Source organism: Vigna umbellata, chromosome 2, assembly GCF_029865625.1.
Source record: "Vigna umbellata cultivar VRB3 chromosome 2, Vumbellata_1.0, whole genome shotgun sequence".
In the NCBI taxonomy this organism is placed as follows: Eukaryota; Viridiplantae; Streptophyta; class Magnoliopsida; order Fabales; family Fabaceae; genus Vigna; species Vigna umbellata.
Window position 1 is genome coordinate 41,922,116 of NC_142166.1, and position 25,170 is coordinate 41,947,285.

The 25,170-nt window shown below is 29.2% G+C and overlaps 1 protein-coding gene across 2 annotated transcripts; it reads right to left on the reverse strand.

Annotated features, from left to right (window-relative positions):
• Nucleotides 1-470: 470 nt before the first annotated feature.
• Nucleotides 471-2,352, reverse strand: LOC124842569 (LOB domain-containing protein 25-like). 2 transcript variants are annotated; one of them, XM_047319077.2, is made up of 2 exons: nt 1,436-2,340; nt 471-787 (listed from the first exon to the last, which is right to left on the reverse strand). In XM_047319077.2, the coding sequence occupies exons 1-2, from the start codon at nt 2,073-2,075 to the stop codon at nt 783-785; spliced, it is 645 nt and encodes a 214-aa protein (XP_047175033.2). In that variant the 5' UTR covers nt 2,076-2,340; the 3' UTR covers nt 471-782. The 2 variants fall into 2 exon arrangements, with proteins under 2 accessions (XP_047175033.2, XP_087963022.1); XM_088106896.1 differs by lacking the exon at nt 471-787 and having other exon boundaries at nt 803-2,086; nt 2,153-2,352.
• Between the last annotated feature and the right edge of the window lie 22,818 nt (nt 2,353-25,170).

Sequence of the window (25,170 nt, forward strand, 5' to 3'; positions counted from 1 at the left end):
AATTTATGGTAATTTGACGATAGAAAATTAATCACAGAAAGAAAGAAAAGAATTTTCTGAACTTTAAACAGTGACTTAAATGGCTACAAATTTTTAGAAAATAATGATTAAAAAAATGGTTAAAAACATTAAGGAATTAAAATCACACATTATTTAAATTACAAAGAGTAAAAGTACACTTTTAAGAAATTGAAATTTATTTTTCTCGACCGAATTAGGTGCATGGCATGATAAGATGATCGAGTATGCTATCCTATCTAAATATTGTAAACTATAAAAGATGACAAAAGGGAAGTATTAGGAAGGCCTGACTTCAATATTACTATGATGTTTAGTTTTACACTTTCTTTTAAAATGAAAAGATCTTTTGAACATTATAATTGAAGACATGATCGAACATAAAAATGTAAATATAAAAAGTAACTTATTTTTGGTGCATAATATGATAGATAATCTAATAGGATAAAAAGAGAAAAATAAAAATTTGTAAATATGAATTAAGTATTTAAAGTAGTAGAGAATTCAGGTATGTCACTCTTAAAATGGATAAGAGAAGGTCGTTCCTCTCTCTACTAGAAAAACCATTCTCTAACATCAATACAGATCCTACTTTCTAAAATGCATCTACCTAGAAAATCATCAAAAAGTTCAAACCCAAAAAACAATGCAGGCTTAGTCAGTCTCATATACCCCTACCTTGTCTCCCTCCCCACTTTCCTTCCTCTTTCTGCAACTTTCTCACTCTTCCTTCTTTACACCCTTTTGCCTTCCATTCAGAACAATTAAGCTGCAGAAGATAACAAAATAAACATTAGAACGGCTTCATTCTTTCAAATCACATCGCTCAACATTTCAATCTTTTAACACACAAAGCATTCAAACCTAAAAGGACATAACAGAAATGCATACTCATGTCGTTGGTGGTCTAACACACCAAAAATAAACTGTTTTTGAGTGTCTGTTTTGTTTTATATTCTCAATGTGAGAGAGAAGATATATCAACCCTTGCTTGATTAGGTGCAGCAAAACAATCTCAAGTCCGAAAAATAAAATCGAACGAGGAAAAACACTCTCAGCACACAAACCAAGATTCTCTTTTTAATTCCAATGAAACAACTTGGGCTAATCCCTTTTGGATTCTAGTTCTGTCAAGGCATAATTTCATATTCCTATTATAGTACTACTGATTTATTCTCTACTTGCTCTACTTGCACATGCTAACTTCCCTGATTGCAAAATATACAAGTGAAATCACGATCGTTAAATGCGACACAAACGCAAGACAAGACCTTTGAGCAAACCCTTAAAACTGGATTTCCAAACTCTAACTAGAAGACATGCCAAGTATTCAAAATTAAGAGAGTGCTACTGTGTTGATCTAATAACCAAACAGAAAGAGAGGGCATATGTGTGTGTGTACGTAGGTTAAGATTACCAGGGTCGGTCTGGGGCTTGGATTGCATAGGGGAGAGCATTAGGTGTTGGTGGTGCGGAAGTGCGAGAGGATGGGTGGGTGCGTGAGGGAAGGTGTGATCGGAGGCGAGGGTAGGCGAGAGAACAGCGAGGTGGTTGAAGGCGGCGTGGGAAGAGTGAGAAGCGGAAGCACCGTCGTCAGTGAAGGCGAAAAGATCCTGATGAGGAGGAGGAGGCGCCGCTTTGAAGGGAAAGAGAGAGAAGGTGCGCGGTTGCGGCGGAGGCGGAGGAGGAGGAGGGAGCATGGCGTGAGGTCCGATGTAGGAGGCGAGTTCCTTCTTGGCGTGGTGGAGCTCGGTCTGCAACTGCTTGAGGCGGTGCTGGAGGATGGAGATGAGACCGACGCAACCGTAGACGGGGTCCCGCAGACGCGCCTCGGCCTCGTAGGCGAGGGACTTAACCGCGTCCTCGCGCTGCGCCGCGTTGAGTTCGTTGAGAAGCTTTGCGACGTTGCTGGCACCGAAGACCTTGTGCACGTAGGCAAAGCGCTGCGGGTTGTCCGGCGGAAAATACGGCGCGAAGACGCACTCCTGCGTGCACTTCCGGCGCTGAATCTTGCACGCGGCGCAGGGGGAATTGGACGACGACAAAGAAGAGGACATTATTCTCCTTACTATAATAAGAGTTAATTAGTGATGAGTAATTAGGTGTGGTGATTTAGCAAGTGGACAAAACGCACCGCTTAGAAGAAGATCCGAAGGTTTATTAGAGAGATCCAGAAAGTTCCCCGGTCAGAGGACATGAGTTGGTTCTCGTTGTTGTTGTTGTTGATGATGTTCTCTATTATGCCATTTCAGATTTTGTTTTGCTGCTGCACCACCCATCACCCCGACTTACTCGCTACCCACGCCACGCATTTCACCCCTTTTTTTTTATCATTTCAATTTTCTTTTTTTTCATTAATTCATTTATTTCTTATTATTTTATGTCATTTCTTTTTAGAAATATTCTTTACTAAATCCTAAACTTGATGTAGAATTTTTTTATTATGTGATTGATTGTGTCGATGGGGTGATTTTGGTTGGAAGCATGTTTTCAATAGTCAACTAAGAGCAATTACTGCGCTTTTAATATTGAATGCAAATAAAAGCTTATTCCTGATTGCGCTCTTCAATTGCATCACAAAAGGTATGTGTACAGATATCCATATTTTGACTCTCAATGCTCGATACTGTCTATTGTGGAGGACTAAATATATTTATAATTATTTATTAAAATCAACTCTGACAATTTCAAATTTTAATACTCGTATTCTTCTGCTACAAAAATATGGCTCAAACTGGGAGGAACCTAGGCAGCCTCTTTATCTATTAACATTATATTTTTTTTATGTAATATATATTCATTGTAATTTTTATATAATATAATTATAATTTGAAATTTTAAAACTATTAAATATATGGATCTATGGGTGATTGGTTCCCGTGACCTGTTTTCAACACTATTTATGGTTGTAAAAAATTATTAATTCATTCCATATAAATGTCTTAACTATATAGTGCAAGAAAAAGTTTACAATAAATATAATTTAAATTAAATGGATAGAGTTTTACACTATTATTTAATTAGAACATATTGTTTGTATAATTTTTAAGATGATTATCGTAAAATGTAATAAATTTATTATATATGGAACATATTTAAAAGATATTTTTACTGTTCGTATACTTTTAATTTATAAAATTCGAATTTGATATGAATCTCATAAGTTCACTTTTATTTGAATTAATTTAGTTATTATAAATGTTTACTAATTATATAGTTTTCAAGAGTAAATTAGTAATTTTGAGGAAGAGTAAGTGATAATTTAACAGCCTCATGATTCAACAGATAATATTAGTGATTATTATTCTTACTGAAGCTTTCGTTATTATTTTTCTTCCTCTTTTATTACGTTTTTTTTTTCATTTGTTTTATCACGTAATCATATGAGAATGTATATTCTATAGGATCCGTTTTTCACAAACTGATTTATTGCTTGTTAACATTTTAATTTTTTTTAATATCAGTTTTAAAAACTTTAAGCATAATTTATGTCATAAACAATGTTTTAGACTCAATACCATAATTGATTTATTTTTTGGATAAAATAAGTTATGTAAATAGACCAAACCATATTTTCAACTCGGGCTAAATAAATAAATGAAAAGTCATATAACAGATAAATACATTATATTGATTCAGACTCATACTTAGGTTTACAAAATCGATGTGACCAGTTTGTAAAGTTTAAGTGTATTCAATTGCATATAATAGTAGACTCTAAATTTGATTTAAAACTCAATTTTTATCTTCAATCAACAATAAATTTAAATTTATCTTTGATTGAGAGAGTAAGGGAAAGCAAAAATCTTAATCCTCCAAATACTCTATTTTTAAGTATGAAGGCTTAATTTTTTTAAGAAACATTTTATATAGAATAATATTTTTTTTACACATTTAGATAAACTTATTTAAAAAAGAAGGCTGAACAGATATTCCTTTTAATTATAATCAAACTCAGAGCTGTTTCTTACAATAACAGTTTTCTGTTTCCACTTTTTTTATAATAACTATTTTTAAGCAGAAAGAAACATACGCATTATATTATACAAATAAAGAGATGATATATATATATATATATATATATATATATATATATATATATATATATAAGAATAATTATTATTTTTAAATTTACAAAAAAAAAACTGATACTAAGAGGATGGTAGTTTGTTTCATGTTCCTTTCATTTGAGTAATCATATATTGTAAGTACGAAGTATATTAATTAGTTTTCGTATGGTAGTTAAATTTTGGTATCCGTTCATTTCATTTAAAGCAAAATACATTTTCATTTAGTTTGTAAATGATATGTAATTATTTTAAAAAAAATGACTGTCTAATTATCAGTGTTCCTAGGATTCATGTTTGATTGAATTGATTCTAGTTAAAATTGAGTTCGAAGTGATATAACATTAGTTTAAGTATTTTTATTGGAAACGCATTAAGTGTCTTTTTCAAAAAAAGAAAATAATGTAATTTTATTTAACTTTGATTAATTTTTAACTAGTTTGTTTTATATTTTAAAAAATTAAAATTAATCATTCAACCAAAATTAACTAAAGTTATGATATTTTTTTCTGTGAATCTGTCCCATTTTTATTCTAAAAGCAAGTTAACAATACAATTTAGTACAATTTTCATCCAACATAAAAATTATCAAGTAATTTAAATTCAATCAATTTTGAAATCATAATCAAATCTTAGCATAAGTAGAAAATGTAAATTTTCACCTAAATTAAGTCATGTTAATTGATGTTTTAATGTTGTAGTGTATGTGTTTGAAGACTTTTCGGTCCTATCAACTACGACTTTAATATGATTGATTAACCAAACATAAACATGATAGCTCATACTGGATATTTGATACTGGATGCTTTATGACTAATAGAGCTCACATGTCAATTACTTAATACTTTATAAAGGTTAAGCTGCCTATTAAATATTGAGGATTGTGCCTAGAGAATTAAGTTCAATACATTTACATAGTGAATATTAATGGTCAGATGTAGCGTACTTCATCAACCATAAACTAGGCATCATCCGTCGATGGATACACTCCTTACTAGAGCCAAGTGTTGCCTACCTGGACCTATCCCTACTTTTCAAAAACATTAGCATACCACGAAACTTAGTCAAAACTAATTGCAAATCGTCACAAGTAAAAGGGTCATTAGGTCAATGAACCTATAATCGAGGCTTATCTAGGTAAGAATCCATAGCATACCACGAAACTTAGTCAAAACTAATTGCAAATCGCCACAAGTAAAAGGGTCATTAGGTCAATGAACTTATAATCGAGGCTTATCTAGGTAAGAATCCATGATGAGTAAAATACTTTTATAAATATTATTTTAATTGATTTTTAACTTCCCTTTTGCATTAATTATACTTTGAACAAAAATCTATAACTTAGAGCGTTGATAATTTTTTGAAAGCATCCTACCTACTAATTTTTTAGAGGGCGACAAGTTGGTAAGGTGGAAGAAGACTCTTTGCTATTTTTATAACTAAATTAATAATTAAAAAATTGGCTTGAAGTTTACCAGAAGAATTATAATACTGGGAAAAACAATAGTAATTAAATAATACACAGTATTGCTTAATTCAGCACTAATATTAAATAATTCTATTTACAAGCTTTAGATATTTAAAATATACGCAATAGTTCAATAAAATATATTATAATACTTAAGTTTAAGTATTAACTATACAATGCTTATTAAGTTGATTTGTTGTGTTTTTGTGACAGAAAAAACAGATTAAACATATTTTATTATTTCACGCGAACTATTTTATGCAATGGATTTTACCGGGTTCCAATTTTTGTAGACTAATCCTTGAAACGTATTTGACTTTAACACCTATTAAATCCACCGACATTTTGATTTGACCGATCGGATTAGTTTAAATTTGGTAATGATAGATTTTACAATAATTTCATTGACTTAGATTTTACAACTAGTTATTTATACAAAAATGAAAAATAAAAATTACCCCAGTAGAATCACTACGTGATAACAATGAACTTATATATAGTTAATATAAATATTTTCTACATCTGTCAATTTTTATAAAGAAAAATAAAAAAATTAATGTGTCATAGCTTATATTAATAAATGCATTGATGCAGTATAGTAGGCCAAGTTTAGGGTACGTTCTTTAACTACCAAACAGAAACTAAAGTCGCGTCGTGAAACGAAAGAATTTTATTCTAAAGCAGAAAAACAAGTGTGAGAATGTATAGAAGAATGAATGCAAGCAATGATGAAAAACATTTATAAAAAACTGTGAAGTGGTATTTAAAAGAGAAGGAAGGAGTTAGATGAGGGTATTAATTGGAGTTTCAAATTCAAAACTGAAATTGTATGAGAAACTTTTATATAAATACATGAACATATAAGACGAAGATCTCAAATTCAAGACATACTTTTATTTATTTATTTATTTATTTAACACCTCGAGTTTTAAAAACGAAAATAAATTGTATGATGGAATTATTATTTAATTTAATGAAAAATGAAAGAAAGTAGCAGAGTGAGTAAAATGAAAAAAGCTGGGAGGTTCTTTGAAAGGGTGAAGGAGAGTGATGAGAAGCTAGCTGGCAGATGGTGGCACGTGCGTGGAGCGTGCGTGGAGCGTGCGCGGTGGTTTCAGAGAATGGACAGTTGTGATGGGGTGTAGGTGTAATAGTAGTAGTAGTAGAAGAAGAGAAGGGAAGGGTATAATGGTAATTAAAGAATGTTTTCGTCCGAGTTTTTCTCCATGACATGCGCAGTGTGGTTTGATTGACATAAGCGGTAATTAGGTTATAAGTTTTACCGTTTTACTGACATGTAAAGGGAAGTGACAAAACCTTAACCGTGTAGGAGTCAGCCGTCAGCTCCAGCTCCGCCTTCTTCGTTTGTGATGTGTGTAGTCACTTTCAGGGGTCAACCATTATCCACCATTGATGAAACTGAAGTATGTTTGTAAGATTATTATTAATGAGTGAAGCACGTGCTTGGTGGAGGTGCAATTAATAAAAGAGGAAGTACCCTGTTATTTTTTAGGGTTAGGAGTGGACGAAGGAAAAGTTGGAGGTGGTGGAGAAGAGAAAAGAAGAGAAGAGAATAAGGGAGACAAAAGGGAAGGAAGAAGGTGAGGACCATGGGATGGGATGAGACAGTGTCAGTGATTCAGTATGTTGGTGAGCAATTGCGTGCACACGGATTCATGCCATTAATGTATTCCCACTGGCCCTCCCTCTCTGCTTCCTCTTTCGTACTCCTCTCATCCATTCTTTTTGTCTTCTTCTCTCTCTTCTCTCTCTCCTTTCCTACCTAACTGCTCCTTCTCTTCTTCTCATTAACTCCTTCGTCTTTCTTTCCTTCACTCTAAAACCCTTCCATCAATTCAAAATCTACTTCTATTCTTATTTTCGATATACTATATAATATTCTTTTCTTCCACTCATATTGCACTTTATATCTTTTCTCTTACATCTTATGTTCTCATCATTTCAACTTCAGGTACTCCTTTTGTCCTCCTCAGTCTTATCACCCACCTCCTTAGAAGCTCCACGTAAATACCTGCGTCACTCTCAGTTTTCTACATTTCTTTTTCACTTTTTTTTTTATCATTCAACATTTGTTATTAAAAAATAATTATTAAACATTTTTCAACTTCAAAATGATAGATTTGTTTAACCATATTGCCTTTTCTCTCACAGCGTTACCGTTCTGTTCTATCCATTAATAATGAAATCTGTTTTGGCCTATCGGGTTTTAAACAATGGTAAGTTAAAACTTATACCCACGATTTCCTTTTTCACTTAATTAATATGCTCGTTTTATTATTTTACACCTTCAAAATAGATACCAGAGATAAACAAACATACACTGATTAGAACATAAAAAAATATGAAAGTACGTGGAATTTGAGAACAAAACAAAGTAAAACATATGAAAGAGTTTATTTATTCAAAAATTATACACATAAAATCATGTAAACTCAATACTATCATTTACCATAAATTTTATTGATAAATGAATATATTTTGTTGATAATTAAAATTCTAGAATTCTTTAATAAAATCTGTCGATAAAATTTTATTAGTGATTACTGTCAGAATCAGTAAAATCCACGCACCTATCGTTTAGTGGAATTTACGTGTCAAGAGGGAGGCTCAACACTCAGATGAAGGACGCCAGGTGTCAAGCGAAGACGATCCGGAAATCAGTAGTGAAAAGCAGGTGTCGACAGATGAGGGGACGTCCAATTTGAAGTGTGAAGCAAAACTTGGATTTTCAGAAAAAAATCTACCCCACTCTCTGCATGCACCCTCTTTTCAGATTTCTGAAGAATCTCATTCTTTCCTCCTTCTCTCTACATCCTCTTCATCTTCTCTCTGAGAAAACACTCACTTTCTCTTCTCCGATCACTATTCCGACACCATAGAAGCACTTCCGGCGTCAAAAGCTTCCAGATAAACCGTTCGGTTTGTGAAGCTGGGCTGGTAAGTCCTTCTCTTCACTCTTTCGTTCGTTTTCCTAAACATGCAAACCCAGTTCTGGGTTCATGTGTTAATCATCATTCTTAAAATGAGTGGTTCTGATAGTGTCGGGTTGTCACTTGGTGTAGTTTGAATTGTCGAGCGTTGACGGTAGAAGAACCTGTAGTGGTGAAATTGTATTTCTGCGTCTAGGAACGTTCGGTCACGCTCAGAGGTAAGGGAAGCTTATTTAATTTAATTTGTATGCTATTGTACTGTATGAACATTCGTTAATTGACTGAATGACTTTGATGCATGATGATTGATATGATTGGATTGCATGAACGTTCGTTTATTTAATGAGTGGAGATGAAATATGACTGAGTTATGTTATAATGAATGAAATATATGAAACTTATATGATATGGATTGTATGAAGTATGAAAGTTGATTATGATATGAATGTATAAAGTTATGAAACTATATGTTAAGAAATGAGACAGATATAAATGAATTCTGAATATGAAATTTCTCATATGAAAGTGTACGTTTGTTACTGAACGGTCATTGACCGTTCGGTTCTTCTGGTAAACATAGTTGAAATGGGATTCTTTCATTTGAAGAGAATCCTAGTTGAGGACGAGCGTCCTCGTGTGGTAATACTATGCTTGAGCGTTCGGCCAAGCACAGTTGTATCTGGGTATCTTGTGATAACTTAATTTTTATATATATGTAATGGTATATTTTCGTTGTTCGTAAACACTACTTCAATAGTATCTGACTATATTTATCAAGCCTTTTATTATAAGTTCATTAGTGCTCGGTCTTACACCAAGCGCTCATACTGAGTAGTGCTCGGTCTTACACCAAGCGCTCGTACTCGTTTCTTGTATAATCTATCTTGATGGAAAATAGTGTTCGTCTAACTTCAGTGGAATTTTCTTCTCTACCGTGCTCGGTCATTGACTGACATTCGGATTTCTTGATGAAAATTCAAATAAGCTAAATATTCATAAGCGTTCGGTTTCTTCAGGTGAATCCTTCTAAGTATTCTTCTCCGAAAGTCTGGAAGTGTATACGTCCATTTGATTCCGGCCTAGAGCCTTAGTATTTGGCCTAGTTTTTTCTGTGTCCGGTTAGAACTCTCAAGGGTTAGTTCATCTAATTGACTCACTTTGTAATTAACGATCGTTCTAAGTCGTTTCTGTTTTATATATGATTATACTCGGTTTCTTTCTCAAACCAATAGCGGTCACCCCTGTATTATTCTATTATGGAACGGGAGACTTCTCTGTCTCGTTCCAAGTGTTCGTCCTCGTTCTGAGTAAGGATTGAACGTTCGGTATCGAGTATCCGTAAGAATCTTTGAACAAAGATGAAATTTAACTTATTGGCAATGAAAGATGAATTTGAGAAAAGTGATAATGAAAGATGAAATTGAGAATGATTATGAATGAAATAGGAAGAGAATGTGTTATGAATGAAATGATGTGGATTTGAACGAGCGTTCCAGGGAGGAACGACTCATGGATGAATATTGGAATTGGTAAAGTATGACTGTGGGCATGCTAATGCTGGCGGTTCATCCTGATGTTCCGTGAGTACTTGTCCTCACGTAGAGGAGGGTAGGTCATGTGTGGGAACGGCAGGAGGTTCTTGTCCTTAGGGGTACTTTGGACAAATAGGACTAACCTCGGGTGGCAGCTGATGAGAGTATTCCAGTTACTACATCACCCGGGTGCACGAACGCCTGTAGCTACGCAGATTTCATACAGTCCGGACATTCAGTCTAGTAATAGGTTTTGTATGATACGTACGTTGAAATTCTCTTGTGTGTTGGATTGTTTAACATATATGTTTATGCATGAATTAAATTACATAAGTTTACCCTTTGTTTTCCTGTGTTGTCTGGTTTTGTACGTCCGTCCTTGTCATTGCAATGATCATCCGTGTGGATGTGAGCAGAAGGAGACGATCGAGCTGCTGGAAGAGGCGCTAGAAGAAGAAAATTTGGAAGAAATTGAAGTAGGTGGTCGTTCGGTCAATAGTCTAGTTATAGTAAGGTGGTCGTTCGATCACCTTTCCTTTTGTTAAGAATGACTGCTCGGTATTTTCTTTTGTAAACCGTTCGGTCAGGTTTGCTTATCTTGTACGGCTTAAAATTGTAACTCTTTCTGTAAGGCCGTTCGGCCATGAGCGTACGCTCGACTCTAGTGTAATACTGATCTGGATTATTATTAATGTGATTATTCTAGTATATAGTTTTGAACTGGGATGTTACAATTACACAACTTTTTGTTATGAAATTTTAAAACAAATAATATTTTATAGATGTTATATCATGATATGAATTAAATTATTATATAATTATATTTAATCAGTGTATTAAATAATCTTGTTTAATATTTATATACATACTACATTAAATATATACCTACATAAATATAATATCATGTTACAAATTAAATCATTCTTAGCAATAATATAATCTAAACTTACTACCCATGAACTCTAGAGAGTAGGTATTTTTGGAAAGCTAGAAACTAAAACGAAAATAATAATTTTATCTCAATTTTAAAAATGACCAACAAAGTAATAGATGGTACTATAATATATCCGTGTGATAGTGATACAGTATAGTAGTAGCATACTAGTAGATAAATGTAAGATAAGTTGTTAGATCAGAGGGGATGGAGAGAAAGGGAACATGAGAAGCTTTGTGGTGTGAAGTTTGTTAGGTTCACGTGCATGGAGTTGACATGTTGATATATATATATATATATATATATATATATATATATATATATATATATATATATATATATATATATATATATTTAAAAGAAGGATTATTATATGTTAACAATTTTTTATAATAACCTTTTTATAATAGGTTATATATTATTATTTTATTAATTCGTTTAAATTTATTTTTAAAAAAGCATTTGAAACAAATTGATCACTGGCGTTATAAAAAAGTTATATATAAAAAAAGAAATTGTTAAAAACATATATTTTTCTTGAAGATAAGGAATTTGATCAATGAATATTGTGATGCATGATGTGGTCTGAGCAAAAGTGATGTGTTGTCTATGGTCATACACCTTGCAACGCCACCCAAAGCTCGTTGTGAGAATCATTGTTGCGCTTTTGGATCTTCAATCAAATAAATAGGAAACAAGAATCAGAGGAGAGAAGTTATAGTATATAGAAAAGTGATTTTTTAAAGAAATGATATATTTTAAAATAATAAAATTCGTTTATAATAAAAATATTTTTATTAAATTATTTTAATATTAAAATACTTAAGTTGTAATATTTTTAAATTATTGTTAATTCTAAAATGTCATTTTATAGATCTTTACATAATGGTTCCATCATTAAATATGTAGATAAAATACGTAGAAAAATTAGAATTTTAAGTATAAAAGAAAATATATGTTTGTAATAGATTCATGTGTAAAATATATCGATAAAATTCGTTGGCAAATTGTGTACTAAAGTTTATGCTTTTCACTTTGATTCTGTTGTATTAAAATCAGTCAATAAATTGGTTAGTAATTGATTTTTTTTAATTCATTAGTAAAATTGCTAATAATTGATTTTTTTAAATATGTTTGTAAATTTATCTATAAATAATTTTTTTTTAAAAAATCTATCAGTAATTGAATAAGGTGAGTTTCAATAAAAGTTATGCTAGTAATAAAAGTATTCATTATAAATTAATTGAATATGAATGAGAAAGAAAGAATAAGATGAGGAGAAAAAGAAAAAGAAAGAGGAGGGGAAGGAAGAGGTGTTAAAAATAACGAAATCATAACTAAAGTAGTGGAACTGGAGGAGAAGAATAAAAAAAAGGAAGAAGAAAAAAAAGAAAAGAAAGTACAAAGAAGGAGAAAAAAAATATGATGAAAAAAAACCAAATCGGATATTTATCATAAGATCATTATCGATGTTGATAATTATTAATATATTTTTTTATCTGTCAATAAAAAATATTTACAAATATTTTACTTAATTTTTTTTATTATTGATAATTCATCATTAATTTTAATTTCCCAATTATTTTTTTACTTTGATGGACGAATTTTACTTATTAATAAATTCATTTTCTATCTGTAGGGAACGTTGTTTAATTAAAAGTTTCAAAATTTGAATGGAAACTTTATTTTTTTTTCAAACTATGAAAAAATCATAAACTCAAGCACATATCCTATCTTTACATCATATAAAAAAAATGAAGTAAAATCTATGTATAGACAAAATTGTAATTTTATTTAGTATAATCATGGAGAATTATATTATGCTATAAACTAATTAATATTTGAAGTAATTGAATAGAGAGAAAAAAAAAACTTTTAAAATTATGTACTACACTAAAAGAATGATTGTAAATTTTTTATTTAATTAAAAGAGAGTAATATTTCCATAAATTTACATTTTTAGATAGAGGATAGAAATTCATAAAATATTAAATTATAAATATTTATAATTGACCAAGAACCTAAATTATAAATTTTACGATTTTTAGATTAAGATTAACCATAATTGTTATAAGTTTCAAAAATAGGTTGTAAATAATAAAAGTTAATAAATATTTGTTTATAATTAAAGTAAAACATTAGCAATTAATTTCCAATTTAAATTATTTTATGGATTTATATGTAATTATAAAGATATTAAAATAATTGAATTTTTATTTTAATGTTGTAATAGTTCAAATCCATTTTTACTTTTAACTCACTCATGCATTTGATGTAGCAATATATAGAAGGATCTATTTTTTTTAATAACTAAAGTTAATCTATGGGCTAGTGAATTCCATAACTTTAACTATATCTTATTATCGTATAAATACTAGTGTTGTCAAAACAAGTCATCCGACTCGACTTGGTCAGGTGCACTATAAGTTAGTCACTTAATAAATCAATCCAATCCGATTTATTTATTAGCGAGTTAAAAAAAATTGAGTCCGGTCCGGTCCACCATAGGTTGATAGGTTAACAGGTGAGTTAATGGGTTGATTCACTAGTTCATTTAATTACAAGTTCTTTTTTTTCAATTCAAAAAAGGTTACAATTTTTTTGTAATTCAAATTTAAATAAATTTCACTTTAAAATGTTAAATTCAAATACAATTCAAAATAGCCAATTTATAAGTTTATAATATTAATAATTTTTGTGTCATTCATCCATTTATAAGACTAGAGTCTTGAATTGATAATCTTATAATATTTTACTGTCTTGAAACATTTTTTTTTATATTTCCATTTACAATATAATAAAAAAAAGTTAACAATTAATATTGAAACAAAAAATAAAGATAATTAAATTAAACTAGGTAGGTTTGGCTCACCACAAGTTCAACTTATGTGAGCCAGATTTTAAGTGAGCGGGGTTAAAAATTGGCTCGTATAAAAAATTTTTATTATTTTCAAACCCAACCTGATCTAAACCTGTGATGGTCCAAATTGACTCGTAAGTTCTAACCCAGTTTGACAGCACTAATAAATAATAAAAATAATATTAAATTAGTGATAAAATTTTATTAATAAAATAAAATTGATATATTTTATTGATGAATTATAGAATTTTAACTATTAACTGATATTTCTATGAATATAATAGATCTGTCAATTAAATATACTTGTAAATTATATTTTTTTTATCATCAATCAAATTATTTGTTAGTAAAATCCATCACTTATTTATGATGTTTATTATCATTGGATATATCTTCATTGATAAATTATTTTAATAAAATAGATGTTGAATTTTTTATTGATGGTAAAATTTATCAGTAATATTATATAAAATTTCTCGATAACTAATTTTTTTAAAATATTATTAATAAACCCTTTGATAATTTAATCTTTTAAAGTTATTAATAATTTCATTTTTTAATTTATTGATAATTTTTTCAATAAAATAAACATGATTTTTTTATAGAATCTGACAATTTATAAATTAATTAGAAATATGTGAGAAGAAAATATAACAACGAAGATAATCACAAAGGTAACGTTAATATTTTATTATAAAAAAAGAGGTGGCGATAATGTTTTATTATGAATAACGTTTTTCTAAAAAAACAATAACATTTTTGTTGTGTTAGTTTTCTTCAATTTGTTTTGTAAAAAGGTTTAGTAGTACATACAAACTTGTTTTCGTTAATACCATTATGCTATATATCATTTTTAGTAGTACATATAAGAGAAACAATATAACATTATGCTATATATAATTTTCAAATAATACCATAAAAATACATTTTCATGGTGTTAATTAATAAACAGAAACCTATTTTCTTCAAAGGTACTTCTACCTAAACAATAAACTAATATTTTGTTTTCACCATATGAGGGTGCTTAATTAGTAACTTGTAGGTGTCAATAGCTGGGTTTGTGTTCGAATTGCAAAGCCCAATGAGAGTTTGGATCCTTCGTTCCTCAATTGCTTGAGGGTTACTCCCTGCACCACCATAGATTACTCTATGTACCATTACATTTTTTAAGAATTTCAAACCTAACCTTTATATTTTAAAAAATCTTACACCCTCACTTCTTTTCTTTAACAAATGTCGATATCCATTGAATAATTTCTCTTGAACAGACATGCTACATCTGCTAACGAATTGTTCACATCTGTTTAAGTTTTATGTTTTGTTTTAGTTTTTAGTTTATTAATTTATTATATTAATAATAATAATTTAATTAAATAAAATAAAATTAATTTATGTAATATATTATAAAAAAAATTAAATAATCTATAAATTAAATAAAATATAATATTTGAAAAACTAAAATTAAAAAAAAAAACATAAACATGTTGATTATAATTAATTAAAAAATATTATAATTTAATTAAATAAATAATAATTATTTAATTAAATACAATAAAATTAATTTACGTAAAATTAAAAATAAAAATAAAAACTTAAACTGATGTAACACATCCGTATGTGACACATCCGTTGATTATAATAATTAATTTTTTATAATTTAATTTAATTAATAATAATTATTTAATTAAATAAAATAAATTAATTTATTATGTAATTATATATAAATTAATTTTATTTTATTTAATAAAATAATTATTTTTATTTTAATTTATGTATTATTATTTAATTAATTATTTAAATATTTTTTATATAATTATTTACAGGGATTTGTTTTTTTAGTTTTTAGTTTATTAATTTATTATATTTTAAATTAATATATACATGTTATTTACATTTTTTTATATTTTAAATTAATATATAAAGTATTTAATTTATTTTTGTTTTTTATAATACATTATATAAATAAAAAATATTATTAAAATGAAATCTAAAATAAACACAACAAATTAAAATATAAAATAAAATAAAATATGTAAATGGATATCAATATATCATTGAAAGTTAAAAATTTAAAATATAGACAAATGTCAATATTCAAGTGAAACAGATGTTTCACATCTGTTTTAGAAAATACCAATTCAGTATGAAATGATATAGGAAGCATTTGTTGGTAGAGGGAGTTACACTCCAGTTGCTTTAATAAAAATGCTGCCCAACCCAAAAGAAAAAGATTTAGGGTGTTGCTCCCTCCATCACCACAGCCTTCTCCCTCCACCTCCCCTTTACTATTTTGCCTCTCAGTAAAATTTTATTTTTAGAATTATTGTGTTTTAATTTTACTCATTTATAACATATTTCACTGATAACCTACGTAGTTCCTTGTATGAGTTAAATATTTTTCTGCAAAGCTCAGTGATCGTGAAAAGAATTATCAAGCAATCTTCCTCTTGCTTTCGGTGCAGTACGTGGTGTAGTGCGTTTGTGGTGTAATGTGCTTGTCGTGGTTCCTCTCCAGGTACGTAGTCATAATCCTTCCAATAATCCTAAATCCTAAACCCTAAACCCTTCCAATAATTTTTCCAATAATCCTTTAACCCTAAAATGTAAAATGAAAACGAAGCCTAAACGGATGACATCCTTCAACGGATGTCAACATCCGTTTAAGGCAAAACGGATGTCGACATCTGTTTCGCCTTAAACGGATGTTGACATCCGTCCGTTTAAGCTTTGTTTTAATTTTATGTTTCTGTTATTATTTTATTAGATATTTTAATATTTTGATTTATTATTTTTGAATATCTTTTTAGTGTATTTTAATAATGTATATTTATATTAGTTTATATTTAAATATTAAAATATTAAAATAATAAAATAATAAAAATAAAAAATTTTAATTTTAAGGATATAATTGAAATTAAAGATAATTGGGAAGGTGGAGGGAGAAGGCTGTGGAGGTGGAGGGAGCAACACCAAAGATTTAAAACAAAGAGAGCTATTTTTTGCGGGCTTATACATGTTCCGAGTTTTGATAAGCCGATTTACACCATGCACCTCTAAGATTTGATTGTGCTTAGCATTCGTTTCATAAATTAATTTTTTATTTTTATTTTTCCTCCTTTAAAAAAAGTCACTTTACATTCAAATTTCGAAATCTCATTGACAAGTTTTTTTAAATTCTATTTTTAAATTTAAAATTTAATAATAATCTAATTTAATTTAAAATTTTAAATATTATTTAAAATATGTTCATAATTTAATAATTATTAAAATATAGTTTTTATTATTATAATAGTTATATTAACAAAATAAAAATAAAAATAATTAAAATAAAAGAAGTAATAATGAAAATGAAAAAAACAAAAATAATAAAAAGAAAAAGAAATATAATAACATAAAATCAGATTTAATATATCTAAATATATTAAATTATATTAAAATATTAAACTAAATTAAATAATTATTAAATTTTAAATAAAAAACTAAATTTTAAAAAAAAATCGTTAATCGGAAATCCGTTAACTTATAGGATTTCGAAATAAAAATGAAAATAATAGATATTTTAAGAAATTTGATAGTTTTTTATTGGATTTTAAATTCCTACAGTTATTTAATCGAATTTCAAAATTCGATAGTTTATTCATTAAATTTTGAAATATAATAAAGACGTAATCCGAAATTTATTAGGCATTTTTCTCCTAAGACATAATAGGCATTTTAGAAAAAATTGGTGGTGCAGACTGAAAGTCTTAAAGGTGTAAGGTGAAATGCTCTTTACATAATCAATATAATTAATAAGTGGGTAAATGAAAAAGATACTTTGATGTAAATTCTCTTTTATTTTTTTATTTTTGTAGGCTGTATTAAGTTTACTTCAATTTAACTTTGATATTTTCGAAGTGATTTAAATAATCTTTTCATCGACTTAAAATCAATTGTCATAAAAGCAACATAATTTTTATTTTTAAAGAATGTAAGTACAAAAGGGATTAAATATTGCTATTAGCTAGATCATGAATAGAAAAATTTATTTCCTCAATACAATAAATGTCAAGTTTAGGACCAAATCTTAGGCTGAGGTTTCATTTTAAAGCAAAATCCTTACATAAATGGTGAAAAATAAATTAATATAATTTAGACAAACACTTGTTTTTTTACTTTTAAACAAATGAATGAAAGCATGTGAAATATTATAAAAATAAGAATGTTTGGTTAAAAAAATTAAAAAATAAAAGGAATATAAAAAAAATAACATCTAAAGACTTATAATTGTTAATTTTTTTCTCGCATATTTTCTTACCATAAACTTATTCATCTTTTTATTTCTTGAGAATTAAAGTGTGAGTCTAAGTCTTATATTGAATACAAATAAGAAAGTTCAACATCATATCCAAATAAAAATCCTTAAACCCATTGTCTTTAAGGTTTTAGGTTAGAGATAGTGTCAATTTGCATGCTTGCTTGATTTGGATAAATAGAGTGAAATGGATTGTGGCATAAGCTTAAAGAATGATGGAGCTAACATGAAGTGAAGAAATGATGGAAGTGTTCTTGGAGAGAGAGGTTTAACCAATTCTCTAAATTAAGAAGGCTACTGTTAACTCTCTAAATTTGCCTATTTTTCTGTGTTTAAAAGGTAATTTTAGTTTCTTTTAGCTTCTTATTTTCTAGAATTATGATAATTTATAGATTTTTCTTTAATTGTAAAAATAGTGTTAATTTTTCCTTTTTAGTTAAAGAAATTGGTTTTAAAATAAATAAGTCTTTTTCATCTTTAGAAAACTATTCAGAAAAATAAATAAATTTTTTAGGGCTTTTATCGTTTGTTTTTGCTTATTAAACTCCTAATAATTTTTTCTACAGATCAAGTCTTTGAAAGCATTGGGCTGAAATGGAATGACTATGTTGAAGATTGCTGAAATGTTGAATTGGGCCGAATAAAAATGGGCCAGGGACAATATGAAAAGTTGAAGTAATGTGTGTGATGATGTTTGGGCAGAATTAAAGCCCAATGTTGCCATATATGGATTGCACCTGTGCTGGAGTTGGGCTGAGGAATCAAGTGAGACAGTTGCTCCCTCCACCACCCCAAATGACTCTCTGCACCTCCACAAATTTTCTTTTATTCCCAAATTATCCTTTCTTACATTTACTACTTTCCTTTTTAACTTTTAATGTAAAAACCCTAATCCCTTCTCCCACTTCTCATTTTCACTTTCACGCTGGAGCACTGATAACCTCACTTTCTTTCTCTTTTTCTCTGCAACCCCACCCCCCACTTTCCTTTTCTTTCTCTCTTTCTCTGCAACCCACCCCCTTTCCCTTTCTTTGTTTTTATTACTTTCTCTCTTTCTCTACAAGCCCCCCTCCCCACTCTCCCTTTCTTTCTTTCTCTCCCTTTCGTTATTTCTTTGCAGCCCCACCCCGCTCTCCCTTTCTCTCATTCTCGTTTGGTCTCTAAGAGGTTAGTGCTTCTTTGCTCTTTTGTTGTAATTGATTGTATGATATGTGTTGTCTGTGTTATGCATTGTACGATATGTGCTCTGTGATTTCTAGTACGCGAACGAATATGGGAGATCCGTTGGGCCTATTTTCATGTTATATGTGTAATTCTTATTTCTTTTTCTGTTGGGCCCATTTTCATTAAATTGTTGAATTGAAAAAGTTAAAACTTTTTAAGTGCCCCACAATCAGTACACGTGCATCTGCTCTGTATTATACGTTTCTGCTTTACCAACCAACATCAATCTGATCTGTAAGATTCTGAAAAACGGTAAGACCTGATTTTTAATTTAATGCATAATTTACTATGGAAAATAAAAGGAAACCTACCTTTACTGGTTCTTCTATGATCCTCAACCCTCTTTTGAACCTTCTTAAATTTGCACTTTTTTTTTGAAGTTATAAAAGGACAATATTATAGTTAGAGGCAGGAAATTAACTTTCACAACTTTTTCTTTTTGTTTAAAAATCTTTTTTTCCTAAAAAATTAATGCCATGAAGGAAGCTTTGTGAGGTCATCCGATTGTCAATTATTTGGACAAAATGTTTAACCCTAAAAAAAATTAGGAAAACTGAGAAAAAAAATAAATAAAGTGAAAGATGTGATAAACATCTGAGTATGCGACAAAAACCAAAAACAGAAGATTAAACTAAAACGTGGTAAGTAAATATAGAAGAAAAAAATAGTGTGCGCTAATTACTATAAACAAAATGCCAATTTTTTTTTCCCGAAATAAGTTAACTTTATTTGAAAAATAATGTTTTCTGAAAAAGAAATGGAGATAACAAAATTTATTATCTTTAACTTTAAATCATAAATTATAAGTAACATAAAATAGTGTAGCTAAAGATTATATGTAGCTTGTGAAAGGCTATCCAAAAATAAAAATGTACAGAATGGTGGAAAAATAATGTGAAATTAGCAAGTTATGTGAACATAGCTTAGGTTGTGTTTGAAGTTTTTTTTTTTTTCATGTTAATGGACTCCTAAAAGGTAGGATTAGTAGTATTAAAAAGTTGTTTGATACTTAATGCATTTTTTAAGGAATGTAAGGAATAATAAATTTACTAGATCATTTGTTCTACTATCGAAACAATCTTTCTTGAATTGATTAATATTTCATTTATTTTATATTAATCAAAATTGATATTTTTTAGTCGAGAATTGTTATTGTTTTGATCTGAAGTTTGTCAAATGATATTTTTAGCGTCAATCATCATACATTCGAGTTATTGTATACTTTGAAATCTAGAACTTTGTCACAGTGTTTTTTCTTAAAAGACGTCTCAAAGGGTGAAATAAGGAATGAATTTTTAAAATGCGCTTTACCTCGACTCCTAAACAATGTGAGACTATTGGGTGTGGTAGGACCATAAGGCTGGCAATCTAGGTCTAAAGGGAATGACTGATCATCCTCAACGGAGGGCTTAAAAGGACCAAATGTTCTATTATCGGCCCTAAGAACTGAATGTAACATTATTGGCCCATGGTAGGTGCCAAATGATCTTATCAAGATCTTGAGTGCGGACTTGCGAACATGTGGCAAGATCTAACAGTGGTTTTGAGAGCTCCTATAGTCTGGAGAGGAACTCCTTATTGACTTGAGCATTAGATAGTCTTTGCCGGTGGATTTCCACTCCTAAAAAGCAAGGAGACCCTTTTTGATGATAGAAGCTCTCAAAACCAATGGATCTTGCAAACTGTATGCAAGTTCTCGCTCAAGATCTCGGTAAGATAATTTATGTTCTTACTACACCTAATAGTTTCACATCGTTTAACAGTGGTTTTGAGAGCTCCTATAGTCTGGAGAGGAACTCCTTATTGACTTGAGCATTAGATAGTCTTTGCCGGTGGATTTCCACTCCTAAAAAGCAAGGAGACCCTTTTTGATGATAGAAGCTCTCAAAACCAATGGATCTTGCAAACTGTATGCAAGTTCTCGCTCAAGATCTCGGTAAGATAATTTATGTTCTTACTACACCTAATAGTTTCACATCGTTTAAGAGTTAAGTTGAAGTGCAATTTAAGTATTTTTTCTGCCTTCCACCCTCTGAGACGTCTTTTAATGACAAAATCGTGACGGAGTTTCAAACTCCAAAGTGAACAATATCTCCAATGTATAATCATTTATCCTAATGATGTCACTCGACATACATGACATTGAAATAATTGTGATTAAGGATAGTTGAGAGGAGAGTAAAAGATTTACTAGAAATTTGATTAATATGATAAGATTTAATAAGTTTATAAAATGATATACTTAGATGATTTTAAAAAAAATTATATTCGTTAAGAGTGAAATGTGAATGAATTTTTATTCAATAACCAAAATGTGATAATCAAACTTGTAACATCCCATTTTAATAGTATAAACTACTAAAATTTAAAACGCTACATATATGATAATAAAACCAATACTTGAATACAAACCTACAAAAAACGAGAGATAAATGCCTCTGCTGAACCATCTAACAACCAGTCTTCTTCCCCTTCACCTAACGCTGAAATAACTGGAAAGAATGTCTCCCTAAGATCACACCATTTAGGTGATAATTGCAAAAGAGAAAAACAACACAAAAGCAAGGATAAGCTAGATACAAAATAATACATCATAATTCTAAAGCATTTCATATAAGAATCATATATAATTTAATGCATCAAAACATCTTAACATGCAATGACCTAAACCGTATTATCCGAACTTAGAATGAATATCGAGCTATGACGAGTTATGCACTTGTGGTGGCCACTACTGCTTTGCAAAGCCCTTGCCAATTGGGTTTCACCCTACCACACGTCATAAGGTTAGTTTGTACCGCATCATAGGCCATACTAGAATCACCTAGACTAAGACCTGCTGCTACTCTCACCACATGCGTTAAATATCTTTATATGAGAATGTATGACTTAGAGTGTCAGGAAAACTCCTAAAACTAAGCTACTTGCATTCATTCTAACACACTTGAACCACACCAAGAAGTTCCACCTTGGAACCAACCTTTCCAATCTTGAAACCAATGAGATCACTTCACATTCACATAGTATACTAATACATTGAGACTACTTATCATACATTAAAGAAATAGAAACACCCATACAAGTCATTAGAAATAACACAATAACACAATTTCTTCATGGTATCTTGATACTCACATTTAGGTAAGGAAAATAGCTTTGAAACCCTCACGAATAGCTCTAGAAGAGTCCAAAACCCCTAAAACGACCTAAAGAATGTCAAAAACCGATATCCAGAACCCTGAAAACTCCTCAAAACTATTGTAATGTAGTATAGTAGCGTCCGGGCACTCAGGAGCTAGCGCTCAATGCTGGCGCCACTAGAAACGGTCACTCAGAGCCCAGTTTGGGCGGTTAGGCGCTATCAGAAGATATTAGAGTTTTCCAAATCACTTCCTACACTTACCCCACAACTTTTAAAGACCTCTAGGACCCTCCAAACCTAGAAAAAACTCTGAAAACACTGTTGCAACTCAATTTGACACTTTAAAACCCAAATTTGCTTGCCTAAGTTTCCCAAACTCAATTCTACCTTTTCTAACTTCTATATCAGCAAACCAACTACATAACCAAGTATAAATACACTTGTTATCACTCTCTAACCTCTCAAATTACTCCCAGCCTCGTTGTTTCAAAGTCTCACCATGCAAAATCTCAAAATTGACCAAAAGTGCCTAGAAACTCACTTTAAGTTGACTCCAACAATTCTATACCAGATTTCTTTCTTTTAAATCCCTAGACAAGTCATAATAGTCCTCATAACAACCTTTTAATTGCTCAAACCAGTCCCCCTTGCCTCAATTCTCACTACTCAAAACCTCCTGTTTACACTATAATACTTCAAAACTTCAACAATGAACCCTCTTTTTTTGTCCCTTATCAAGTTTCCCTCAAACTAACACTTCTAATAAGTTCAAAATAATCACATAATAGTATTAAATCAGTTCCTTCATTACTTCAACACCCACCTCTAAAACTCACCCGTCAAATCCTTATTTTTGACCTTAAAACCTAAGCAATTGATTCATCTTTACTCCAACAATTGTACATTTAGTTTTAAATACCAAATATCTTCATCATACATAGTCAAGATAGTTTTAAGCATCATAAACACACTATTCCAAACATATCAACATCATACTATCAAAATCATTAATTTCATAACTATCATACAATCAAACATAACAATTTTATCAAAATTCATTAATTACTCATATAGATACTAATTTTATAATACAAGCACAATCTAAAACAAGGTTCTAGCTTTCCTTAACTCGTAAGAAAATGCTCAACTCAAAGAACGTTATTGTTTGAAACACAAGGAAACTCTAAACGAATCTACGAAACACCGAATAATGGTAATACAAAGTTCTTAGAACCTCAATTTAACCAAGAATAGAAGGGAAAATATAAAAGTTACATGCAAAGAAGGATTCTTGGAAAAAATCACAAATTGAAATCTAACAAAAATAGGGGTAGAAACTTACTTGTTTTATTAATACAATACTTATAAAATAATAATAGGTTATTTGATATTTGTCCATATTTATTCTTTTATCAAATAATTTGATAAGAAGAACAAAATATTAATCAGTTTTGAAATAAAATTAAAATATAAATAAAAAATCATTATAAAATTTTAGTAGAAGTAAAAAAATGATAGATTAGAAAAAAAAAAGAACAAGTTCGTCAAATAGTAAACTTATATTTAAAAAAAAATTGATAGTAGAAACTATTTCACATTTAAATTTATACCATGAAAGTAATAAATATTAAATTAAAAATATAATTCCTCATTTTAAATTTCACTATCTATATTAATTTTAAAATATTGACCTTTTATTTCTTATTTTAAAATAGACTTCCTAAATTTAAATTCTAGTTCGAAAGACATAATTAGATCACAACAAAAACCTGTTCGTATAATATTACTTATGTTGAATTTTTTAAGTTATATAAACAATATATATCCGATAGAGTTTTTAATTCCCTTCAAATCAAATACATATAGCATAGTATGGCTTGAGGTAATTTTTCTTAATCATATAATCTTAATTAATTGATTATATAATAGTTATTTAATTTTATATTTTCAAATAATATAAAAAAATTGACATCACTAACATACGTTAGTTTTTTATTAAATTATATTTACAAAACTGAAAATTAAAATATATTTATAATTTTCTCATAAATATTCAAAAGTAACTCTAAATTATATCCTTACAAAAAATTTATATTTTATAATGTGATCATTTATTAATTTCTTAACTTAATTTATTTAAAATAGGATTAAATATGTTTTTAGTCCCTATTCAAAATAAGGTACAATTTGATCCTCATTCTTTTCAAAATTTTGATTTTAGTCCTCGAAAACTAACATCGTTAAAAATGTAGTAGTTTTCAAGGTTAGTTTTTGAGGACTAAAACCAAAGTTTCGAGGACTAAAACTAAAGTTTTGAAAAGAATGAAGACCAAATTGTACCTTATTTTGAAAGATGGACGAAAACTAGAAACAACCAATAGTTTAGGGACTAAAAACATATTTAACCCTTTAAAATGTATATATATATATATATATATATATATAATATATATATAATATATATTATATATATATATATATATATATATATATATAGGGGTTTGCTAACACGCGTACGCCTGTTTTTCAGTTGGTACATTTTAGCAATGTGTACCGGATTTTAGTAGACAAAAATATCCTTATATATAATGAATTCTAAGTTTTAAGGTTAAGGGTATTTTAATAATTTTCATTCTCAAAACTTAAAAAAAGAAAAAAAAAAGAAATCCCCAAACCCTTA

Coding starts and splice junctions, on each gene's coding strand:
- LOC124842569 (XM_088106896.1), bottom strand. CDS start 2,075: ATGTCCTCTTCTTTGTCGTCGTCCAATTCCCCCTGCGCCGCGTGCAAG.